The 24,328-nt window shown below is 41.1% G+C and overlaps 2 protein-coding genes across 5 annotated transcripts in view; one reads left to right on the forward strand and one right to left on the reverse strand.

Annotated features, from left to right (window-relative positions):
- Positions 1 to 24,328, reverse strand: part of LOC129483194 (septin-7-like) — a 200,271-nt gene that overhangs the window by 119,927 nt on the left and 56,016 nt on the right. Inside the window, exon 6 of one of the 2 annotated variants that reach the window (XR_010121099.1) lies at positions 8,143 to 11,365. The exons of the other annotated variant lie outside the window; for it this stretch is intronic. The gene's annotated coding sequence lies outside the window, so the exon portion shown is untranslated. Of the gene's footprint in view, positions 1 to 8,142; positions 11,366 to 24,328 lie in introns of those variants that run through there. 2 annotated transcript variants of the gene reach the window in all.
- Positions 47 to 10,127, forward strand: LOC129483196 (septin-7-like). Of its 3 annotated transcripts, none has more exons than XM_063640370.1 (4): positions 47 to 420; positions 2,436 to 2,532; positions 4,687 to 4,738; positions 9,551 to 10,127. In XM_063640370.1, exons 1-4 carry the CDS (start codon positions 292 to 294, stop codon positions 9,588 to 9,590), a joined length of 318 nt encoding a protein of 105 aa, XP_063496440.1. In that variant the 5' UTR covers positions 47 to 291; the 3' UTR covers positions 9,591 to 10,127. The 3 variants fall into 3 exon arrangements, 2 of the variants coding, with proteins under 2 accessions (XP_063496440.1, XP_063496441.1); XM_063640371.1 differs by having other exon boundaries at positions 9,824 to 10,127; XR_010121102.1 differs by lacking the exons at positions 47 to 420; positions 2,436 to 2,532; positions 4,687 to 4,738 and adding an exon at positions 7,591 to 9,351.

Here is a 24,328-nt window from a genome sequence, read left to right on the forward strand (position 1 = left end):
CATTATTGTGGAAATCAATCAGAGAAATTCATTTCTGGAGTTCTACATCGTTTTTGGAACTCTTTTGGTATGATAGCTATATGACTTTAACACTTCTGAAGTAATTGGATTTGGTGTTTATATATCAACTTTACAGTTTAAAAAAAAAAGACCAGCATAGTACTTTGATTTTAGATTATAATTTTGCATCATTAAAAAACAGTAAAGGATCTGGAAACAAGGGGCCTTATAGGAATCTAAGAAGCATGTAATAAACATAAGACTAATGTACTAATTATTAATGTACTAATTATGTATGGTGCTCTTTGGCTGCTTCTTCCATTTTACATAATGAAAGAAATCCAAGAACATAAAATTAAAATATATGAATTTCCAGAAACAGATGATGAAGGAGAAAATAAACTTGTTAAAAAGATAAAGGTAGGTTAATCCCTGTACATACACTAAAGTAATCTGAGACCTTAAAAACATACTACAACGTCCACAGGAAAGATCAAAAGTATCAGTGTTTTAAGTAGTTGGCTTACAAAATGCCTAGGGAGATTTAATGTTGAATTCAACTTTATAGTTAACTTTGAAGATTAGCTAGTATATATAATAAGGAATTGTATAAACTACTGAGGTGAATAACCCAATCCTTATTTCAAATTGTTTTTAATTAACTGGCTTTCGTATTATTTAATTTTTTCCCTCCTAAAAAATAAGTGATGAGAAAGGAAAGGAGAGAATTCCTTCTGTTATGTTTTAATTGTCAGACAAAAATGTATTTCTTTTGTCTTTATAAAAGCCAACCAAAATTACAGCTAGATAGGAGGAATAAGTTCTGGCATTCTGTAGCTTTGTAGGGTGGCTGTAGTTAACAGTAATTTAGTCTATATTTTCAAATAGCTAGAAGAGAGGATTATGAATGTTCCCAATACTGAAAAATAAGTGTGAGTTGATAAATGTGCGAATTACTCTAATTTGATCATTACATATTTGTATACAGGTATCAGAATACCATACTGTACCCCACAAATATGTACAATTATATTTCAATTAAAAATAATAAAAACCAACCAAAAATTTACATCAAAATAATTTTCTGTAGTTTAATTTATCATGGTTTTCTAAGTACTTTCGCCCTAAAACTGGTAAACTGAATAATGGCATTATGTAGGCAAATACCTTGGAATAATGAAATGCTTATACCTCGCCAGTGAAGAATTTCTGCAGTTGTTTAAAATGGCTGGTTGTATATTTCCGGGAGCCACAGAATTGTGAAGGGCTATTCATGGATGAATACAAATCCAGTCACCTGGATTTGAAGTTCATGGTTAGAGCTTAGCAAATACACTATTCCCTGCTTTAGGTACTGTTATAGTTGGTTCATGATTAAGTAGGCAGGCTAGTCATTAGCCTCCTTTTTTCTTTTATTACCAATTGCTTTTCTATATATACGTGTATATACACGTATATGTGTGTGTGTGTGTATATATATGTGTATACACACACACACACACACACATATATATATTTTTGGAGACGGAGTCTTGCTCTGTCGCCCAGGCTGGAGTGAAGTGGCACATCTCGACTCACTGTAAGCTCTGCCTCCCGGGTTCACGCCAGTCTCCTGCCTCAGCTTCCCGAGTAGCTGGGACTACAGGCGCCCACCGCCAAGCCCGGCTAATTTTTTGTATGTTTAGTAGAGACGGGGTTTCACCATGTTAGCCAGGATGGTCTCGATCTCCTGACTTCATGATCCACCCACCTCGGCCTCCCAAAGTGCTGGGATTACAGGCGTGAGCCACTGCGCCCAGCCAATGCTAATATATTTTTTACCTTTTTCCTCCCAAGTATGGGACAACTTTCTGTAGTGATTTTTAGTAAATAATTTGCCCAGTATATTCTTGAATATTCTTAACTTTAAAGAGGAAATTTGGCAGGGCGCGGTGGCACATGCCTGTAGTCCCAGCACTTTGAGAGGAAAAGGCAGGCGGATCACGAGGTCAAGAGATTGAGACCGTCCTGGCTAACAAGGCGAAACCCCGTCTCTACTAAAAATACAAAAAATTAGCCGGGCGTGGTGGCATGTGCCTGTAGTCCCAGCTGCTGGGGAGGCTGAAGCAGGAGAATGGCGTGAACCTGGCAGGCGGATCTTGCAGTGAGCTGAGATCATGCCACTGCACTCCAGCCTGGGTGACAGAGGGAGACTCCGTCTCAAAAAAAAAAGAAAGAAAATTAAATTTTATTTATTGTTTACCTTTTCGGTAATATCATGTGATGTCATTTTACTAAATATTTGTTAAGTGGCCTGTAAAAACTAATGCAGAAACTATCAAAAGTTTCTATCAATTTTTTTTTTTGGCTAATCTGTTGAGTAATGTAACTTTTTTTATTCTTGAATTTGTGGGGACTACAGAGATGTATTTGAGGAAGAATACTTTGTTTTATAGTACTGTTTACCTCTTGCTGTGGTGGATAGTAATACTATCATTGAAGTTAATGGCAAAAGGGTCAGAGGAAGGCAGTATCCTTGGAGTGTTGCTGAAGGTAAGGTTTTCTTCAGTGAATGACTTTCTATAAGATCTCAAAATTGTGATTAAAAATTTGTATTTATAGTAAGTAGTATGGTACGCATACTGTATTGATATAGCCTAGATTTCAAGGACAGTATTGATTTCAGGTTCTTATAGTCTCGTTTTCCTCTTAAGTATATTCATATTTTTCAAACTTGTATGCTACTAAGTCTGATAAGTATGTGTTAAGTCCTAAAGTTGTAGTATAGGTTGAACATTTTTTTTTTTTTGAGATGGAGTCTCCCTCTGTCACCCAGGCTGGAGTGCAGTGGCATGATCTCAGCTCACTGCAACCTCTGCCTCCTCAGTTCAAATGATACTTCTGCCTCAGCCTCCTGAGTAGCTGGGACTATAGGCGCACACCACCACACCTGGCAAATTTTGGTATTTTTAGTAGAGACAGGGTTTCACCATATTGGCCAGGCTGGTCTCAAACTCCTGACCTTACGATCTGCCCGCCTCAGCCTCCCAAAGTGCTGGGATTGCAGGCGTGAGCCACCGCACCCCGCCTAGGTTGAACATTCTTAAAGAGAAAATTCAAAATGTGAATTGCTCCAAAATCTAAAACATTTTGAGCACTGACATGCCGCTCAAAGAAATGCTCACTGGAGCATTTTGAATTTTGGATATTTGGATTAAGGATGCTCAACCAGTAAGTGTAACACAGGTATTCCAGAATTCCAAAAAAGTTCGAAACACTTCTGGTCCGAAGCATTTCAAATAAGAGATACTCAACTTGCCCCACCCAGGTTGGCATCCCTGCCTCATCATTAAGTCTATTTCTGTTTTCTTATTTGAAAACATTCCTAAAATTCAGGGGTTCTTTACCTGGGGCCCAAAGTTTGCTCCCAGGGAATCTAATGAACCTCCTGGAATCAAACATTTTGGAGAGAAGCCAGTCACTTTTATCGGAATGTCATACGGGTCATGGATCCTCAAGAATTATTTTAAAAATGTATAAGCCCAGTTAAAACATTCACAGTCTCCTTTCCTCAGTGCAAAAGTCGCCCTTTTTGACATTGCATATTTAGAGTAAAAAAATTTCATTAGTAAGAGATCCTCTTTACTAGTCTTGTAAGGAGTTTTTTGTTTCTTAACTTGCTATCTTAAATTATTAAGCGTTAAGTAAGGAGTTTTAAATACCAATAAAATCTTAGTTATAACACCAAACCTCAGAAGTCCTTCCTCTTGGCAATAGATTTATTGTATTTATTTAATCTGATATTTAATCTTCTGCATTACAGTAAGCTGAAACCAAAATTGAGACATGATTGTTTCATGTTTGTTGCTATTATCTTTGAACTTTGTTTTTTTTTTTTTAAGAGACAAGGTCTTGCTATGTTGCCCAACTGGCCTCAAACTTCTGAGCTCAAAGTGATCTTCCCACGTCATGCTCCTCCCTTATCACGTCACTATAGGCACACACCACTGCCCCTGGTTTATTTTGAACAGTTCTTTAATTTTTAGGATATTGTTTCAAGTTACTGTCCTTATTGGCAATTTTCCCACCAGTGTCCCCTGTACCTTGTTCCCAGCTCCCTCTGACATGCCCAGGCAACTTTCAGTTGCTGAGCTGAGGCTTTAGAACTTACATACTGCTTAAAAATAGGAAACGGAGAAATTGATTTCCATCTCTCTTTTGTAGTTTACCCCTCTACTCTCAAGTAATCTTCGTATTTGTGATACATTCTTTAAAAATAAAAGTAAAGAACCTTAAAGTTCTTGGCTCCCTATTTCATTTTGGTTACCTTAAGATTTTTTCTAAAGTGATTCTCCCTTCACTTACACCACTGAATTTTTTAAATGTATGACAGAATAAATATATTTTTTACCAATAATGAGAAAATATATGGTTTCCCCTTACAGAATTTCAAAGTTGTTTCCGGAGAGCTCATTTGTTAGGTTTATGTATCTATTTCTGAGGATTAAACTACAATAAGACAATAATATAGTACACTTCTCTGTCATGCTCTTACGTTGAGTAGTATGTTTGTGTTAAATGTCAAAAAAATTGATGTAAGCTGTTTTGCATTTCCCCTCCTTGTTTTTACCCCCCAGGTTCCGGTGAAATATTTTTTGAAAAGACTGGGCTTAGTGGAAATATATGTGGTCTTTTTTTTTCTTACAGTTGAACATGGTGAACATTGTTATTTTACAATTCTAAGAAATACTTTGATAAGGTAAGTGCAAGCAATGATGGAAATAGCATAAGATTTTCTTTCCCTAAATGAGTTGGACAGATTTACTTTTTGCCTCCTATAAATGTAGCTAATTTAAATTTATATCATCAGTCTAGCAATGAAGAAGGCATTACATGTAGATGATTCTTTCTCCAAGGTTTTGAAGTCATGAGCAAAAGTTACAAAATAATTTGTGTGTCTAGGGATACATAGGAAAATTAGTCTCTTTACTTTATCATTATACTTTCTATTGAGGTTTAATACTGAAATAACTATGGAAAGTGAAATAGAGGAGACTCTTACTGTAAAAAACGTGTGAAAACTATATAAGGGAAGGCTAGTTTTTGAGTCAAAAGCTAGAATTTGAATGTTAAAAGTTGCACAGCCTAGTAGCTGGTGAGTAGGGCACATTTTATGTACTGGAACATAGCAAACAAAATCAGTCTTCCTACCAGGTGAGAAAAAAATCCCTAAATTGTGTCTTGCACACCTGCTGAAAAAGAGATGGAAAGCCTATGGGAACAGGACATTTAGGCCATCCTGATTAGAGGACCAGGACTAGTAAAGAGGATCTCTTACTAATGAATTAGAAAAGCAGCAGCAGAGAGGAAATCATGAAGAAATAGTGTAATAGGACTAGAGATGTTAGTAGGTAAGGAACAGAAAGGGCATCAAAATAATCCTCAGTGTTTTCATGTTGAGACACATTCCTTCCTCTCCCTACCTCATTCCTCATTTCCCACTTCTCTCTCTTGCTTGTCTACATCTTTACAACATACTCTCTTTATCGTTTAGATTTAGATGTCTGTCTTAAGTTGATGTCTATTCATTTTCATACCTCTACCCCCTTTCCCAAAACATAAGAATCTCTTTAGCTGTGTAAAGAAAGGTAGTAACATAAATCTGGATAATAATTGGAAATCGTGGAACAAGAAGAAGGTCATTCTCTCAAGTGAGAAGTGAGGGGGAAATTTTAAGAGAGTCAAACTGCTACCTTAAGAAATACAGTAGAAGGCCGGGCGCGGTGGCTCACGCTTGTAATCCCAGCACTTTGGGAGGCCGAGGCAGGTGGATCCCGAGGTCAGGAGATCGAGACCACAGTGAAACCCCGTCTCTACTAAAAATACAAAAAATTAGCCGGGCGTGGTGGCGGGCGCCTGTAGTCCCAGCTACTCAGAGAGGCTGAGGCAGGAGAATGGCGTGAACCCGGGAGGCGGAGCTTGCAGTGAGCCGAGATCGCGCCACTGCACTCCAGCCTGGGTGACAGAGCGAGACTCCGTCTCAAAAAAAAAAAAAAAAAAAAAAAAAGAAATACAGTAGAGATGAGAGTGAATTTTGAAATTAAAGAAATTGACATGTAATTGATCTTTATTTTCAAAGGAGCAGGTGTTTTTGGTAGGAACTACATGATAGGATTGATTCAGCAGTTGGGGTTACCAGGCCTCACTTAGTAGAGAAGAGCAAATGCAAATGCGTGAAAAGGTCGTCCTCTGGGTTTTGAGAATACAACTTCAGGCTCTATTACAAACTATTCCCTTCCTCTTCCATTCTTAAGGTGTGACTTCAAAAGAATAACTATTAATAATATAATCTGCTAGACAGTATATAAGTAGAGAATGTTTAATAAATCCTAATTGCCATTGCATTCCTCTTGTTTTTAAATCTTCTATGGTACTTGCCCAGTGCTTGACATGGTGGTTTTCTATAACTTGTGTATTTTAAAACTATACAATCAATAATTGCCTACATACCTAAAATGCCGTAGAGGGAAATCTAGTTACTGAGCCAGAGGCTACTTTATTGAGGAGGAGTCTCGCTCCATTTCCTAGGCTGGAGTGCAGTGGCATGATTTTGGCTCACTGAAACTTCCACCTCCCTGGTTCAAGCAATTCTCCTGTCTCAGCCTCCCGAGTAGCTGGGATTACAGGCATGAACCACCACACCTGGCTAATTTTTGTAGTTTTAGTAGAGATGAGATATCACCATGTTGGCCAGGCTGGTCTCAAACTCCGGCCAAGGCCAAGTGAGCCACCTGCCTTGGCCTCCCACAGTACTGGGATTACAGGCGTGAGCTACCACGCCCACCCGACCCAGAGGCTACTTTGAATATTTGAAAGTTCACAGCCTGGCAGCTAGTGAGGGGCCTCCCTAGTGTAAGCATTCCAGAGCAAACTGACAATGCTTGCAGGAAGAATTAATACAGCAGACCAGCAAGACTTATGCCTAAAAATTCTAAAGTTATATATTATTAAAAAGATGTATATTTAATTTAGTTCATGTCTTTATGACAAAGGCATCTAGTGGATATTTAATAAATACTTGGAAGGAAATACAATACCAGTATTGCAGATAGATGTCTGTAAATCCCAAGTAATTGAAATTTGGCAGGTCAAAGGAATAGTGTTTTCTTCTAAGAAAGAGGCAAGATCAAAGAAGTTTTTGCTAATTAAGAGACTTACTCCAGGTAAACCAAGGAAGACAATGGAAAGGAGGAAAACTGTACAAATATTTTTGGGGTGTGGAGATGGGTGTTTCAGAAATGAAATAGGGAAAGAAAGCAAGAGGAGAAGAGAGTTATGGTATCAGCGATGGGAAATGGAAGAGACAAATTCCTGAAACTGTGGGGAAAGTGTATTGCTAATTACCAAATTATTGTGAGAATGGAGGAGTGGGTTGAATCATAAAAGGATAAAGCATATTTAATTAAATGGAAATCAAGACTTTTATAACCTGTAAAAATCAGAATTATGTAGTCATATAGAAGTGAAAGTGATTTTAGTGAAAGAGAAAATCATTATCTAAAATGTTAGATGACACTAACAAAAATAGGTTAAGAGTTAGTAAATTCACCTTACTTTTATTTTACACATTCATGCAAACATTTCATGTAAGTATTCTTCCTTAGAACCTTTAATGATTTTTCAGTGATGCATGTAGTATATAATAATTAAAATTAGGCCAGGCACAGTGGCTCACACCCGAAATCCCAGCGCTTTGGGAGGCCAAGATGGGAGAATTGCTTCAGCTCAGGAGTTCAAGACTGGCCTGAGCAACATGGCAAAACCTCATCTCTACTAAAAATACAAAAAATAGTTGGGCGTGTTGGTGAATGCCTGTAGTCTCAGCTACTCAGGAGGCTGAGGTGGGGAAATGGTTTGAGCATGAAAGGCAGAGGTTGTAGTGAGCTGAGATTGTACCACTGCACTCCATCCAGCCTGGGTGACAAAGTGAGACCCTGTCTCAAAAAAAAACGAAAAACATATCGGGGGAACCCACCCCCAATATTTCAACATAGGTTTTTTTCTGTTTTCCGTGTCAGCCAGCTGAGAAAGAGAAAGAGTACTAAGAGAGGAATTTTACAGCCGGGCCACCAGGGGTGAGATCACATATTGGTAGGACTGTGATGCCCACGCGAGCCTCAAAACCAGCAAGTTTTTATTAAGGATTTCAAAAGGGGAGGGGGTGTACAAACAGGGTGTAGGTAGGTACAAAGATCACATGCTTCAAAGGGCAAAAAGCATAACAAAGTTCACATGCTTCTGAGGAAACAGGACAAAGGGCAAAAGGCAGAACTTCTGATAAGGGTCTATGTTCAGTGGTGCACCTATTGTCTTGATAAACATCTTAAACAACAGAAAACAGGGTTTGAGAGCAGGTCTGACCACAAATTTAACAGGGTGGAGTTTCCCAATCCTAGTAAGCCTGAGGGTACTGCAGGAGACCAGGGCATCTCAGTCCTTATCTCAACCACATAGGACAGACATTTCCAGAACGGCTGTTTATAGACATCCCCCCCGGGAATGCATTCCTTCCCCAGAGTATTAATATCAATATTCCTTGCTAGGAAAAGAATTTAGCGATATCTTCCCTACTTGCAAGTCTGTTTGTAGGCTCTCTGCAAGAAGAAAAATATGGTTCTTTTTGCCCAACCCCGCAGGCAGTCAGACCTTATGGTTGTCTTCCCTTCTTCCCTAAAAATCGCTGTTATTCTGTTCTTTTTCAAGGTGCACTGATTTCATATTGTTCAAACACATATGTTTTACAGTCAATCTTTACAGTTAACACAGTTATCACAGTGGTTCTGAGGTGATGTACATCCTCAGCATATGAAGATAGCAGGATTAAGAGATTACAGGTGTAATAAATTATGAAAGTATTATTTGCGAATTGATAAATGTCCATATTAAAATAAAATCTTGACAATTTATGTTTCTCTGCCACGGCTCCAGCTACTCCTTCCGTTTGGTGTCCTTGACTTCCCACAACAAACTCCCAAGAAATCCTATGCACTCAAGATACCTTTTAGGGTTTCCAATGGTGTATGGTTTCAAAACTGCTGTTCTTTCTGTACTTACTTCCTGTTGAATTAAAGTGTCTTTGAGAGGCAAGAGAGTATGTTGTTTGTTCCCAGTCCACCAGCCTATCAGCCTGGCATGATAGATACACTCTATGAGGCTGACGGGCCCTTACTTGATTCTTTTGTCCAGTGAAAATGTCTATAACAAGCATCCTGGAGGGATACTGTCTGTGAAACCTGCTTAGCTGAGGACTGGCTGTGTGTGTGCCTCCAGACCAATCATATGTTTGTTTTGAGATACATTTTTCGGAGAAAGGTAATACACACATGCCGTGTATTTTCTTTTTGTTTCATACTTTTTATTCTTTAATGTCCTGGTGTCCATTGGTTCTCTCCAGGCAATCGGTGGCATGTTAGCCACAGTGGACACTGCACAGGAGAGCAAGGGGTGGGAGATTAGGGTGCTGCAAGCAGAATAATAAATTTCAGGCCCAACCTTATGTCTGTGGAATCAGAACTGCTGAGTATGGGGCTCAGGCTCCCATGTTTGAATAAGCCCTCAAGTGACACTGATGCTAAAGTTTGCAAAGCACTGCTCTAGAAGTTTCAGGAGGTCCCAGGGTCAGGCACCTGCTGAGGAGGAAGAGTTGTTCCTGGGATTCCATGCCTATTCTCAATCAAAAACTCAAACTTAGGAAAGCCAGTGAGGTTTGTTTTCGCCTTACGTCAGGGGTGGGGTTGGATTTACCATTTCTTTGACTCCTTCAATATTTTAGGTAACTTTTCAGGTCACACAAAACGGACTGATTTTCCTGTGGAAGACCTCACAGGAGTTCTCTTGAACCAGGAGACTGTTTTGAGCTGAAATACCTGGAGCCCTCTCAAGCTATTGGGCCTTTCAATTTGAAACCGAGGTTTGGATGATTCTAAGCCCTATGGCAGAGACTGTAATTTTCTCTTCACCCTCAGGGTGGGGACTCACCCTCAGGGTTGGGAGTGACTGCTGTCTCTCAAGCCCCCACCAATTACACCATGTTCTGGTTGTTAAAATCCAGTGTATGCATGAAATGTAATAAAAGTATCTTTGCAGCACTAAGTAGAGTGTTCCTTGTTGTGAGCAGACCATTCCTCTTCCTCCTTGGAAAAAAATCTCTATCCACTTTCTACATTTTCACGTTTGTCTCTTCCTCTACACACACCTCAGCTGCTGCTTTATTTCCACATGTCTCATGTAAGGATCTTTTTTTATGTGGTAACCTTGGCTTTTCGCACTGTTCATGCTTCCACGAGTTGGATGTAGGCAATATAGGAGACCGCTGTAAAAGTGTAGGTGATACTGTCCAGAAAGAAACCTGAATTTCAGAGGCTTGCTGATGTGGAAGAAAGCCAAGATATTAGATTCGTAGAGCTTCACTCTGCTAGGTAGGTTGAAATCTGGACACCGTGACTTCCATAAAAACAAGATAGTACTTCTGAAAACCATCTGAAGTTTAAAATGTACTGGGACTGCCTTACCTTTCTTGTTTTTCATAAGTTGTATTCCAAGCTTGAAAAGCTAAAACAAAGGCAAAGAACACTTCCTATCTGTAACAAAGGTGCTTAAGCAGGAGAGTGGTCTCTCTTCCCGGTTCAACACTCCCTCATGAACAGTAGGGATTGGAAATAGGCGGTTTCTCTGTCGTTTCCTCAGAAGCCACCAATACCACTTTTCTGTACCAAAACTCAAGGGTACCTGTGCCCCCCAGTGCCCCAGCCAGTAAAGGAGCTGTGACGCGTTCTCAACGCCGTGACTGCCTTGAGCAAAATGAGGGAGATCTTGCGGGAAAGTGTTTTCAGCTCACTTCTCCTACAGGGAATGAGCCCTCTTGTTTATCGTGGACACCGAGGAAAGGCAGTGATGGGCTTCGGGGCTGCACTCAGCCTCCCGGCCAACCCAGATCGTCTGGCAGCCTCGGGCGCTCGCCCACTTCGCTTGTCCTCCGCCTTTGCTGCCACTGCGGCAGGTGCACACCCCACCACGTCCCTGCTTCCCTCTCGAGCTCTTTTCGCAGGTGGTCCTCATTCTCCTCTCTGTCCGTCGTTTCTTGAGTGTCAGAACTGGAACCACAGCATCCCCAAGATGAAATCCATGCTGGGTTTTGTGACCACGGTGCTGGCCCAGGTGCCAGCGAGGGTAAGGACAGGCAGCAGCCCACGCTCCTGGGTCTTCATTTCTAAGAGTTGGGAATTCCACTTTCTCACCTCCTCACCTGGATCTAAATCCCCCGAGGCGGTACTGACCCTTCTGTTTTAGTATCCATCTACATTACTCTTGATGGAAGAGTACAGTCCTTGAAGGAAGAGGGAAAAGAAATTTGAGAAGGGAGAATTAAAAAACTTTTTTAGTTTGAAATTATTTCAAGCCTACAGAAAAGTTGCAAAAATAATACAAAGAACTACCATACCCACGTTACTCAGGTTTAGTAATTCCCAATATTTTGCCACAATGATTCTCCTCTCTCTTTACGTCTAAACACACATACAATGATTTTTCTCATGGACTTTATTATGTATTTATTTATTTATTTATTGAGACGGGTCTCACCCTGTTGTCCAGGCTGGAGTGCAGTGGTGCAATCTCGGCTCACTGCAACCTCTGCCTCCCGGGTTCAAGTGATTTTCTTGCCTCTGCTTCCCAAGTAGCTGGGATTAGAGGCATGCACCACCATGCCAGGACAGTCTTTGTATTTTTAGTAGAGACCGGGCTTCACCATATTGGCCAGGCAGGTCTGGAACTCCTAACCTCAGGTGATCCGCCCACCTAGGTCTCCCAAAGTGCTGGGATTACAGGCGTGAGCCACCCCAGTGCTTCTGGGTTCTTTTAAATCATCTCCATCATTCTGGCACAGCAAGATATCTTAGGTTCATCTTGTAGTTTCCCTGGCACAGTCCTGCTGGAGTCACTGTAGTTAACACTAGTAGCTACTTTCTATTAGTATCTCTGGTTCCTTTTAGTAGAGAATGGTATTTAAAAATCAAAATATTGAGTTATCTTGCTCATTGTTTCTGAGGTATTTCTTCCAGGCTCAGTTAGCAGACAGATCTGTAGGGAAAATGTACTTTTTTTTTTTTTTTGAGACAGAGTCTCACTCAGTACCCCAGGCTGGAGTGCAGTGGTGCGATCTTGGCACGTTGCAACATCCACCTCCCAAATTCAAGCGATTATCTATCCTGCCTCAGCCTCCCGAATAGCTGGGACTACAGGCGTGGCCACCACACCCAATAATTTTTGTATTTTTAGTAGAGACGGGGTTTCGCCATGTTGGCAAGGGTGTTCTCGATTCCTGACCTGAAGTGATCCACAAGTCTCTCAGCCTCCCAAAGTGCTGGGATTGTAAGCGTGAGCCACCGTGCCTGGCCTATACAATTACATATGTATAATTTCTTACTGATGCCTCCAATTCCCATAAACACCAACAAGACTATTCTTTACCTTCTTGCTCTTACAGTGACAGCCTGCTTACTCTCACACACTCATTTCCCCAATCCTAAAATTCTCACAAAATCTCAGAATTCCTACAGCCTTAGTTGTACAAAAAATAACCCTCATACATAGAGTTTAAGATTTGTTTCCTCTTCTTTTTGTACTTACAATTAGAACAACAAACTGTGTAAAGCATTTTCTTAAATCAGTTCTTTCAATGAGGTTATGTTATTCTTTCACAATGCAGTTTTAATTTGCCTCTATTTGTATTGAATTTTAGGGTATTTTCACACACACTTGAGTCAGTTTTATTTTTTGACTATGTGAGACTAACATGCTTCCAAGAGTCAAAAGAATACATGTGCAGGATTGTTACATGGATATATTGCATGATGCTGGGGTTGGGGTGGGATAAATCCCATCACCCGGGTAGTGAGCATAGTATCCAATAGTTAGCTTTTCAAGGCTTTCCCCTTCCTGGCTACTCCCTAGTAGTCCCCGGTGTTTACTGTTTCCATCTTTTGTGTCCAGTTTTAATAATATATGTAAATCGCCTTGTATAACCAACAAAATTATTTTAAGTAATCCATCTTAAAATTATGTGAGTTATTTTATATTAAAATTTGATATTTCATCTTTGAAATCTGGCATGTATTTTATACTTACAACACATCTTACCTTGGACTGGGCAATTTCAAGCATTCAATAGCCAATGTGGTAATGGTAACCATATTGGACAGTGCAGATTTAAAAAGATACTTTATATATTTTTAGATTTTCAAAACTGAGTATGTATGACATAAGGGTGTCTTGTCTTCAAAATTAAATGTTTAATTCCTCAGAAGAATGCTGTGTTAAATGAGCTCATCCTACAGATTATACACACACACATAAAAAGTGTTTCAATCATGTTGGTAGATAGTCTGAAGATAGATATGGATATTTAGTTATTTTAAATTCTCCCTTTTATGTGACAAACAAAAAAGCATACTTTCTTATGGTGAATTCCCAAGAATCTGATAGACAGCCAGGATTCTCTGGGTGTGACATGACATAAGGATGAAGGAGTGTTTCTGCAAACTGTACTAATATTGCTTTACAGCATCAAAGAGTCAAGATAATCCTCCCCAGCATTTACATGCACACGCACACAGACACAAGCAGACACACACACATGAATACACATCAATTTTGTGTGTAAAGCTTCTCTAGTCTCTCCTTCAGTGAAACCTATTACTCAGTGTTTCCTACTTTTATTCTAGAAATCCCATCAGCCAACTGAAAAGTCTGGCATATGACATGCAATCTGCCATTTTTAAAATGGATCAATGTTATTTTATTAACATTGGCAAAGGCTCATATGTGGGCAAACAAGAATGAGAAAGAGTTAACAGTCACTAGAAATTTGGTTCCGGGAAATGGGTTTTCTTCTCATCTTATATAGTTCAAAGAACCCGGTCTCAACGCGATAAGTCCCAAGATTCGAGAACGATTTAGGAGCAAACTTGTTTGTTGCCTACAAATATCACGAATAGAATTGTAATTCTCATATCTCAAAGTATACTTTTTAGTCTTTATCCACCTCCATGTGATGTGTCTCCTACTACTAATGCTTACAAATCCCAGGCTGGAGACGGAGTTAATTGCCTGAGTTCTCTGTGTAGTATCTTCACAAGCGTGCCCCAGAGATATTTTAAATTTAGTGTGAGCCAAACTAACTCATATTCTCCATCTTTCAATCATTCTCCCATTCCTAAAAGTTGTTAAAACCTCCCCTTTTCTGTACCTGCTTGTCTTTGGCAATAGCATGTTTGTTTTTCTGAACTACTCTTCAATCCTGTTTCTATTTATCTTTCGTCTTACTCATAATTCAACCCTCCTCTCCACCCCCAAAGCTGTTTTTCATTTATGCCTTATGAATTCCCTCCTGTCTCCTTTTCTCTCTCTCTCCCCTTTCCTTCCTTCCTTCCCTCCCTCCCTCTCTCTTTCTTCTTCCTTCCTTCCTTCCCTCTTTCCCTTCCTCCCTCCCTCACTCCCTTACTCCCACTTTGTCTTGCTTGCTTGCTTGCTTTTCTCACTACGTTGACCAGGCTCCAGGGTAGTTGCACAATCATAGCTCCCTACAACCACCAACTCCCAAGCTCAAGCCATCCTCGTGCCCCAGCCTCTGGAATAACTGCGAGTACAGGCCTAAGACACCATGCCAGCTAGGGACCCTTATGAAAAAATGCTGAGTGCACCGCTCTCAGGTTTTGTTCTGATTGTGGCTTTCCTCCATCAAATCTTACCCTTGATATTCTGATTGAGAAAACAACAAATATTAAGCATTTTAGGCAGGGAAAGGCTGAATTTCAATGGCTTTGTGTCATATCTGGAAGAAATCAAAAGAAACGAAAACCAGAACTTGATTCTTGCCAAGCATAATAGAAGGAGACCCTAAGAACTCAACGTCTTGAATCCACAGTGGAAACTTCTTGTGGTTATTATCTGACACTTTTCTAATCTTTTTTCATTTCAAGTCCTACACAGTATTCTAAAGAATCTGTATCCCCCATTAGTTCCAAATATCTCCTGCTCAGAGTAGCTCTCCATGCTCTATAGTTCTGACCACTACTACCAGCATGCTCACAGAGAGTCTCAGGAAATGAAAGTTACCTCCTGAAAATTATTACAAAGAGGCCTTTTAGGAAAGGGGTGTAGTTCAGTGGTAGAGCGGATGCTTTCATGTGTGAGGCCTCGGGTTTGATCCCCGGCACCTCCAAGTGATGGTTTTACTCTGGCAGTTCTCTGCCTCCTCACATTTTTCTATCCTATTTCTGCACTTATAGAGAGTAAAAATGTACTCCAATGCATTGCCTTGTACTATCCCCAACCTCTATGCTGTGAGCCTCAAAATCACATAAGGCAATTGCAACAGCAGAAGGAAGACAAAAAAGTAACGAGGGGGAAAGAAGAATGGGATCACAACGGGGGTCTCTTGACCCCAAAAAAAACCGTGCACAGGCGGTTTACGTTCGCTCCCTTTTTTTTTTTTTTTTTGAGACGGAGTTTTGCTCTCGTTGCCCAGGCTAGAGTGCAGTGGTGCCATCTCGGCTCACTGCAACCTCTGCCTTCCATTTTTAAGCGATTCTCCTGCCTCAGCCTGCCAAGCAGCTGGGATTACAGGCGTCCACCAACACGCCCAGCTAATTTTTTTGTATTTTTAGTAGAGACGGGGTTTCACCATGTTGGTCAGGCTGATCTCGAACTGCTGACCACATGATCCACCCGCCTCGGCCTCCCAAAGTGCTAGGATTACAGGCATGAACCACGTGCCAGGCCCTCCATTTTGTACAATGGTTAAAGAGACGCAAAGACGAAGAAGGGAGAAAAATGCCCGTGGGCATCTTTTTTTCTTTTTAGTTATTTTTGTTTTCTAGGCGAAAGAGCAGAGTGAAAGCATCTGTCTGCTGATTTCTCCACCAGTCTCTCCCTGTCGACCTGCACGGGGACACAAGTGCGATCCAATACTGAGACAAGGACTGCTGTGGCTCTCTAGTCGCTTGAGATGGGAGTGGCAGGACGCTGGATGGCCGAAGACTTTCGGGGAATTGGAGGCCTTCAACATGCGAGAAGCAGAAACCAATATGGATCAACATTCCCTACGGATATTCCATAAGACTGATTCATATTCATATTCCTGTATTTCCTCAGTCACTCCAATATTGCCTGGGAACTTCTGGTAACAGCAAACTGAGACCCCATATGAAAAAAACAGGAAAAGGTTTTGTCACAATGGAAAATACATGCAGAGTAAAAGGTAAGTAGATCACAGTTGTGTTGGGCACTTCCTCTGGTAGAAAAAACCAAACAAACATTTCATGTTCTTTCTCGATCCATTTGATGACAACTGTTTTGAGATACATTTCTTGGAAGAAGGTTAATACACACATGCCATGTATTTTCTTTTTGTTTCATACTTTTTCTTCTTTAATTTCTTGGTATCCATTGGTTCTCTCCAGGCAAATGGTGGCATATTAGCCACAGTGGACACTGCACAGGAGAGCAAGGGATGGGGGATTAGGGTGCTGCAAGCAGAATAATAAATTTCAGACCCAACCTTAGGTCTCTTGAATCAGAACTGCTGAGTATGGGGCTCAGGCTCCTGTGTTTAAATAAGCCCTCAAGTGACTCTGATGCTAAAGTTTGCAAAGCACTGCTCTAGAAGTTTCAGGAGGTCCCAGGGTCAGGCACCTGCTGAGGCAGAAGTGTTGTTCCTGGGGTTCCTTGCCTATTCTCAATCAAAAACTTAAACCACCAAGGAAAGCCAGTGAGGTTTGTAGTTGCATTATGTCAGGAGTGGGGTTGGATTTACCATCTCTTCGTTTTTGTTTTGTTTTTTTTGTTTTGTTGAGAGGGAGTCTTACTCTGTCACCCAGGATGGAGTGCAGTGTTGCAATCTCGGCTCACTGCAACCTCTGTCTCCTGGGTTCAAGCGATTCTCCTGCCTCAGTCTCCTGAGTAGCTGGGGTAACAGGCGCCTGCCACCATGCCCAGCTAATACAAAAATTGTATTTTTAGTATTTGTACTAAAATATTGAAAATACTAAAATTGTATTTTTAGTAGAGATGGGGTTTTGACATGTTGGTCAGGCTGGTCTCAAACTCCTGACCTCAAGTGATCTGCCCACCTCAGCCTCCCAAAGTGCTGTAATTACAGGCATGAGCCATCGCTCCTGGAAAGGAGACCCTTCTTAAGAAAATGCTAAATGAGTTTCTCTGTGTCTCTCCCAATGTCAATTTTTGCCAACAAATCTTTTCAAATCTTGTTGAGCAAAAAAAACTACAAAATATTTAGCCAAGGAAAACCTTACTTTTAATATCCTTGCCTCCTAGGGTAAGATATTTCTGAAGGAAATCAGAAACGCCCCAAATCAAGACTTGATTCTTATTACTCATAAGAGAAGACTGAAGCTTTAACAATTAATCTGCTTAGAACTGCAATGTAAACTGCACGCAGCTGTTACCTGATTTTTATTTCCACTACTTTTCTTCCATCACAAGCCCTATGCAGAAAAAAATTGGTAAGTCCATCTTTTACAGTTAACAAGAATAACAAATCATGAAGGATTCAAAGCTTCAGAAAATCAAAGTGCTCTCACTGAAGAGTTAGGTGTGTAGCTTAGTGATGACCAAGTGCTGGCCAAGGGAAAACCATTTCTTATTTTCTGCTTTGTTTTAACCAAACTTTAGTCAGGCCCCTAAACTTCTTCCGTTCTTCTACTGTTCTCCTTGCAGGCTCCTGAACTCTGCTTGCCCAAGCCTGGGTAAGCACTAAAAAGCAGACCCAGCCCCTTATCTGCTTATTCTCTTTGGCTGACCACAAGGGAGACACCCGGTGTCAGACTCTGCTAGTCCTATCCCCCTTTCTTGCCCTATTTCCTTTAAAAGTTTTGCTAAAGTTTTGCTTAGCCCTCCCTACCTATAAAGGAAAAGCGTAGGCCGGCATGGTGGGATCTCCCCTGTAATCGCAGCACTTTAGGAGGCCAAGGCAAGGGGATCACGAGGTCAGGAGTTAGAGACCAGCCTGACCAACATGGTGAAACCCCGTCTCTACTAAAAATACAAAAATTAGCCAGGCGTGGTGTTGCGTCTGTAATCCCAGCTACTCAGGAGGCTGAGTCAGGAGAATCGCTTGAACCCAGGAGGCGGAGGCTGCAGTGAGCCAAGATCATGCCATTGCACTCCAGCCTGGGTGACAGAGCAAGACTCCATCTCAAAAAAAAAAAAAAAAAGGAAAAGAAAAGAAAAGCATTTTCTGTTTGATTTTGAGATGCATAGATTGCTGAGTGCTCTCCTATTGCAATAGTCTTTCTTTTGACATTGTCTCTTCTTATTTTAGCTTGGATTTTTCTGTATATGACAGTGATAGAGGAGCTTGTGTTTTGCATTTTTGAGGCCCTGGGTTCAACTCTGTGTACTTTTATTTTTTACTTTTCTCTGACTCACTCCTCAAATCCACTCCTCAAAGAACTATGATTCAACTCTTCCAATTTTCTTTCTTTCATTTCTTCTCTCTCTTCCATTCTCTCTTTCTTCCTCTCTTTCTCTCTCTTTTTTCTTTCTTTTTATCTCATTTCTTGATCACATAAAGATTAAAAACAGGCCTGGTGTGGTGGCACACTCCTTTAATCCCAGCACTTTGGGAGGCAGAGGCAGGTGGATCAACTGAGGTCAGGAGTTCGAGACTAGCCTGACCAACAAGGTGAAACCCTGTCTCTACTAAATACAAATAATTAGCTGGGCGTGGTGTCACATGCATGTAATCCCAGCTACTTGGGAGGCTGAGGCAGGAGAATTGCTTAAACTCAGCAGGCAGTGGTTGCAGTGAGCTGAGATTGCACCGTTGCATTCCAACCTGGGCAACAAGAGGGAAGAAACTACTTCTCAAAAAAAAAACTAAAGACACAACCCAATTAGTTGCCTTTAATGCTCTCCTATTTGCATTTCCTGTTTCCAGCCTCAGCATCACCCAAAGGAAATGACACAGCAGGAGAGAGAAGGAGGAAGAGAAGAACCAGCTTTACAAGATCTCTAGATCATGTTTCCATGCCAACTGTAAACTTCTTTGCCTTGCCCTAGATCCAAAAGATTTTCTTCCATGTTTTTTCCCAAAAGTTTTATACTTTTACATTTTATGTTTACATCCTTGATCCATTTTGAGTTCATTTTTGTACAAGGCATAATGTTGACATTCTTTTAATTTTTTTATTAAAAAATTTTTTGTTGATAGCTGGGTGTGGTGGAAGGTGCCTGTAATCCCAGCTACTTGGGAGGCTGCGGCAGAAGGATCACTTGAAACCAGGAGGTGGCAGAGATTGCAGTGAGCTGAAATCACGCCATTGCACTCCAGCCTGGGCGACAAAGCAAGACTCCATCTCAAAAACAAAAAAAAAAAACAAGGGGGTGGAGCCAAGATGGCCGAATAGGAACAGCTCCGGTCTCCAGCTCCCAGCCCCAGCGACACAGAAGACGGGTGATTTCTGCATTTCTGCTTGAGGTACCGGTTTCATCTCACTAGGGAGTGCCTAACAGTGGGTTCAGGACAGTCGGTGAAGCGCACAGTGCGCGAGCCGAAGCAGGGCAAGGCATTGCCTCACTCGGGAAGCGCAAGGGGTCAGGGAGTTCCCTTTCCTAGTCAAAGAAAGGGGAAACAGACGGCACCTGGAATATCGGGTCAGTCCCGTCCTAATACTGCGCTTTTCCAACGGGCCTGGAAAATGGCACACTAGAAGATTGTGTCCCGCACCTGGCTCGGAGGGTCCTATGCACACAGAGTCTTGCTGATTGCTAGCACAGCAGTCTGAGATCACGCTGCAAGGCGGCAACGAGGCTGGGGGAGGGGCGCCCGCCATTGCCCAGGCTTGCTTAGGTAAACAAAGCAGCCAGGAAGCTCGAACTGGGTGGAGCCCACCACAGCTCAAGGAGGCCTGCCTGCCTCCATAGGCTCCACCTCTGGGGGCAGGGCACAGACAACCAAAAACTCAGCGAGAACCTCCACAGCCTTAAATGTCCCTGTCTGACTGACAGCTTTGAAGAGAGTAGTGGTTCTCCCAGCACGCAGCTGGAGATCTGAGAACAGACAGACTGCCTCCTAAAGGGGGTCCCTCACCCCTGAGCAGCCTAACTGGGAGGCATCCCCCCAGTTGGGACAGAATGACACCTCATTCAACCGGGTACTCCTCTGAGACAAAACTTTCAGAGGAACTATCAGACAGCTGAATATGTGGTCTCACGAAAATCCGCTGTTCTGCAGCCACCGGTGCTGACACCCAGCCAAACAGGGTCTGGAGTGGACCTCTAGTAAACTCCAACAGACCTGCAGCTGAGGGTCTTGTCTGGTAGAAGGAAAATTAACAAACAGAAAGGACATCCACACCAAAAACCCATCTGTACATCACCATCATCGAAGACAAAAAGTAGACAAAACCACAAAGATGGGGAAAAAACAGACCAAAAAAACTGGAAACTCTAAAAAACAGAGCACCTCTCCTCCTCCAAAGGAACGCAGTTCCTCACCAGCAACGGAACAAAGCTGGATGGAGGATGACTTTGATGAGTTGAGAGAAGAAGGCTTCAGACGATCAAACTACTCTGAGCTACGAGAGGAAATTCAAAACAATAGTAAAGAAGTTAAAAACTTTGAAAAAAAATTAGAAGAATGGATAACTAGAATAACCAATGGAGAGAAGGGCTTAAAGGAGATGATGGAGCTGAAAGCCAAGTTTCGAGAACTACACGAAGAATGCAGAAGCCTCCATAGCAGATGCGATCAACTGGAAGAAAGGGTATCGCTGATAGAAGATGAAATGAATGAAATGAAGAGAGAAGGGAAGTTTAGAGAAAAAAGAATAAAAAGAAATGAACAAAGCCTCCAAGAAATTTGGGACTATGTGAAAAGACCAAACCTACGTCTGATTGGTGTACCTGAAAATGATGGGGAGAATGGAACCAAGTTGGAAAACACTCTGCAAGATATTATCCAGGAGAACTTCCCCAATCTAGCAAGGCAGGCCAGCATTCAGATTCAGGAAATACAGAGAACACCACAAAGATACTCCTCGAGAAGGGCAACTCCAAGACACATAATTGTCAGATTCACCAAAGTTGAAATGAAGGAAAAAATGTTAAGGGCAGCCAGAGAGAAAGGTCGGGTTACCCACAAAGGGAAGCCCATCAGACTAACAGCTGATCTCTCGGCAGAAACTCTACAAGCCAGAAGAGAGTGGGGGCCGATATTCAATATTCTTAAAGAAAAGAATTTTCAACCCAGAATTTCCTATCCCGCCAAACTAAGCTTCGTAAGTGAAGGAGAAATAAAATACTTTACAGACAAGCAAACGCTGAGTGATTTTGTCACCACCAGGCCTGCCCTAAAAGAGCTCCTGAAGGAAGCACTAAACATGGAAAGGAACAACCGGTACCAGCCACTGCAAAAACACGCCAAATTGTAAAGACCATCGAGGCTAGGAAGAAACTATAGCAACTAACGAACAAAATAACCAACTAACATCATAATGACAGGATCAGATTCACACATAACAATATTCACGTTAAATGTAAATGGGCTAAATGCTCCAATCGAAAGACATAGACTGGCAAACTGGATAAGGAGTCAGGACCCATCAGTGTGCTGTATTCAGGAAACCCATCTCACGTGCAGAGACACACATAGACTCAAAATAAAGGGATGGAGGAAGATCTATCAAGCAACTGGAAAACAAAAAAAGGCAGGAGTTGCAATCCTAGTCTCTGATAAAATAGACTTTAAACCAACAAAGATCAAAAGAGACAAAGAAGGCCATTACATAATGGTAAAGGGATCAATTCAACAAGAAGAGCTAACTATCCTAAATATATATGCACCCAACACAGGAGCACCCAGATTCATAAAGCAAGTCCTCAGTGACCTACAAAGGGACTTAAACTCCCACACAATAATAATGGGAGATTTTAACACCCCACTGTCAACATTAGACAGATCAACGAGACAGAAAGTTAACAAGGATATCCAGGAATTGAACTCAGCTCTACATAAAGTGGACCTAATAGACATCTACAGAACTCTCCACCACAAATCAACAGAATATACATTTTTTTCAGCACCACACCACACCTATTCCAAAATTGACCATGTAGTTGGAAGTAAAGCTCTTCTCAGCAAATGTAAAAGAACAGAGATTATAACAAACTGTCTCTCAGACCACAGTGCAATCAAACTAGAACTCAGGATTAAGAAACTGAGTCAAAACCACTCAACTACATGGAAACTGAACAACCTGCTCCTGAATGACTATTGGGTACATAATGAAATGAAGGCAGAAATAAAGATGTTCTTTGAAACCAACGAGAACAAAGACACAACATACCAGAATCTCTGGGACACGTTCAAAGCAGTGTGTAGAGGGAAATTTATAGCACTAAATGCCCACAAGAGAAAGCAGGAAAGATCCAAAATTGACACCCTAACATCAAAATTAAAAGAACTAGAAAAGCAAGAGCAAACACATTCAAAAGCTAGCAGAAGGCTAGAAATAACTAAAATCAGAGCAGAACTGAAGGAAATAGAGACACAAAAAACCCTTCAAAAAATTAATGTATCCAGGAGCTGGTTTTTTGAAAAGATCAACAAAATTGATGGACCGCTAGCAAGACTAATAAAGAAGAAAAGAGAGAAGAATCAAATAGATGCAATAAAAAACGAAAAAGGGGATATCACCACCGATCCCACAGAAATACAATCTACCATCAGAGAATACTACAAACACCTCTATGCAAATAAACTAGAAAATCTAGAAGAAATGGATAAATTCCTCAACAAATACACCCTCCCAAGACTAAACCAGGAAGAAGTTGAATCTCTGAATAGACCAATAACAGGTCCTGAAATTGTGGCAATAATCAATAGCTTACCAACCAAAAAGAGTCCAGGACCTGATGGATTCACAGCTGAATTCTACCAGAGGTACAAGGAGGTACTGGAACCATTCCTTCTGAAACTATTCCAATCGATAGAAAAAGAGGGAATCCTCCCTAACACATTTTACGATGCCAGCATCGTCCTGATACCAAAACCTGGCAGAGACATAACCAAAAAAGAGAATTTCAGACCAATATCCTTGATGAACATTGATGCAAAAATCCTCAATAAAATACTGGCAAACCGAATCCAGCAGCACATCAAAAAGCTTATCCACCATGATCAAGTGGGCTTCATCCCTGGGATGCAAGGCTGGTTCAACATACACAAATCAATAAATGTAATCCAGCATATAAACAGAACCAAAGACAAAAACCACATGATTATCTCAATAGATGCAGAAAAGGCCTTTGACAAAATTCAACAACCCTTCATGCTAAAAACTCTGAATAAATTAGGTATTGATGGGACGTATCTCAAAATAATAAGAGCTATCTACAACAAACCCACAGCCAATATCATACTGAATGGGCAAAAACTGGAAGCATTCCCTCTGAAAACTGGCACAAGTCAGGGATGCCCTCTCTCACCGCTCCTATTCAACATAGTGCTGGAAGTTCTGGCCAGAGCAATCAGGCAGGAGAAGGAAATAAAGGGTATTCAATTAGGAAAAGAGGAAGTCAAATTGTCCCTGTTTGCAGATGACATGATTGTGTATCTAGAAAACCCCATTGTCTCAGCCCAAAATCTCCTTAAGCTGATTAGCAACTTCAGCAAAGTCTCAGGATACAAAATTAATGTACAAAAATCACAAGCATTCTTGTACACCAATAACAGACAAACAGAGAGCCAAATCATGAGTGAACTCCCATTCACAATTGCTTCAAAGAGAATAAAATACCTAGGAATCCAACTTACAAGGGATGTGAAGGACCTCTTCAAGGAGAACTACAAACCACTGCTCAATGAAATAAAAGAGGATACAAACAAATGGAAGAACATTCCATGCTCATGGGTTGGAAGAATCAATATCGTGAAAATGGCCATACTGCCCAAGGTAATTTATAGATTCAATGCCATCCCCATCAAGCTACCAATGACTTTCTTCACAGAATTGGAAAAAACTACTTTAAAGTTCATATGGAACCAAAAAAGAGCCCGCATCGCCAAGTCAATCCTAAGCCAAAAGAACAAAGCTGGAGGCATCACGCTACCTGACTTTAAACTATACTACAAGGCTACAGTAACCAAAACAGCATGGTACTGGTACCACAACAGAGACATAGATCAATGGAACAGAACAGAGCCCTCAGAAATGATGCCGCATAGCTACAACTATCTGATCTTTGACAAACCTGACAAAAACAAGAA

This window comes from Symphalangus syndactylus, chromosome 5 (assembly GCF_028878055.3).
Source record: "Symphalangus syndactylus isolate Jambi chromosome 5, NHGRI_mSymSyn1-v2.1_pri, whole genome shotgun sequence".
NCBI classification, from domain to species: Eukaryota; Metazoa; Chordata; class Mammalia; order Primates; family Hylobatidae; genus Symphalangus; species Symphalangus syndactylus.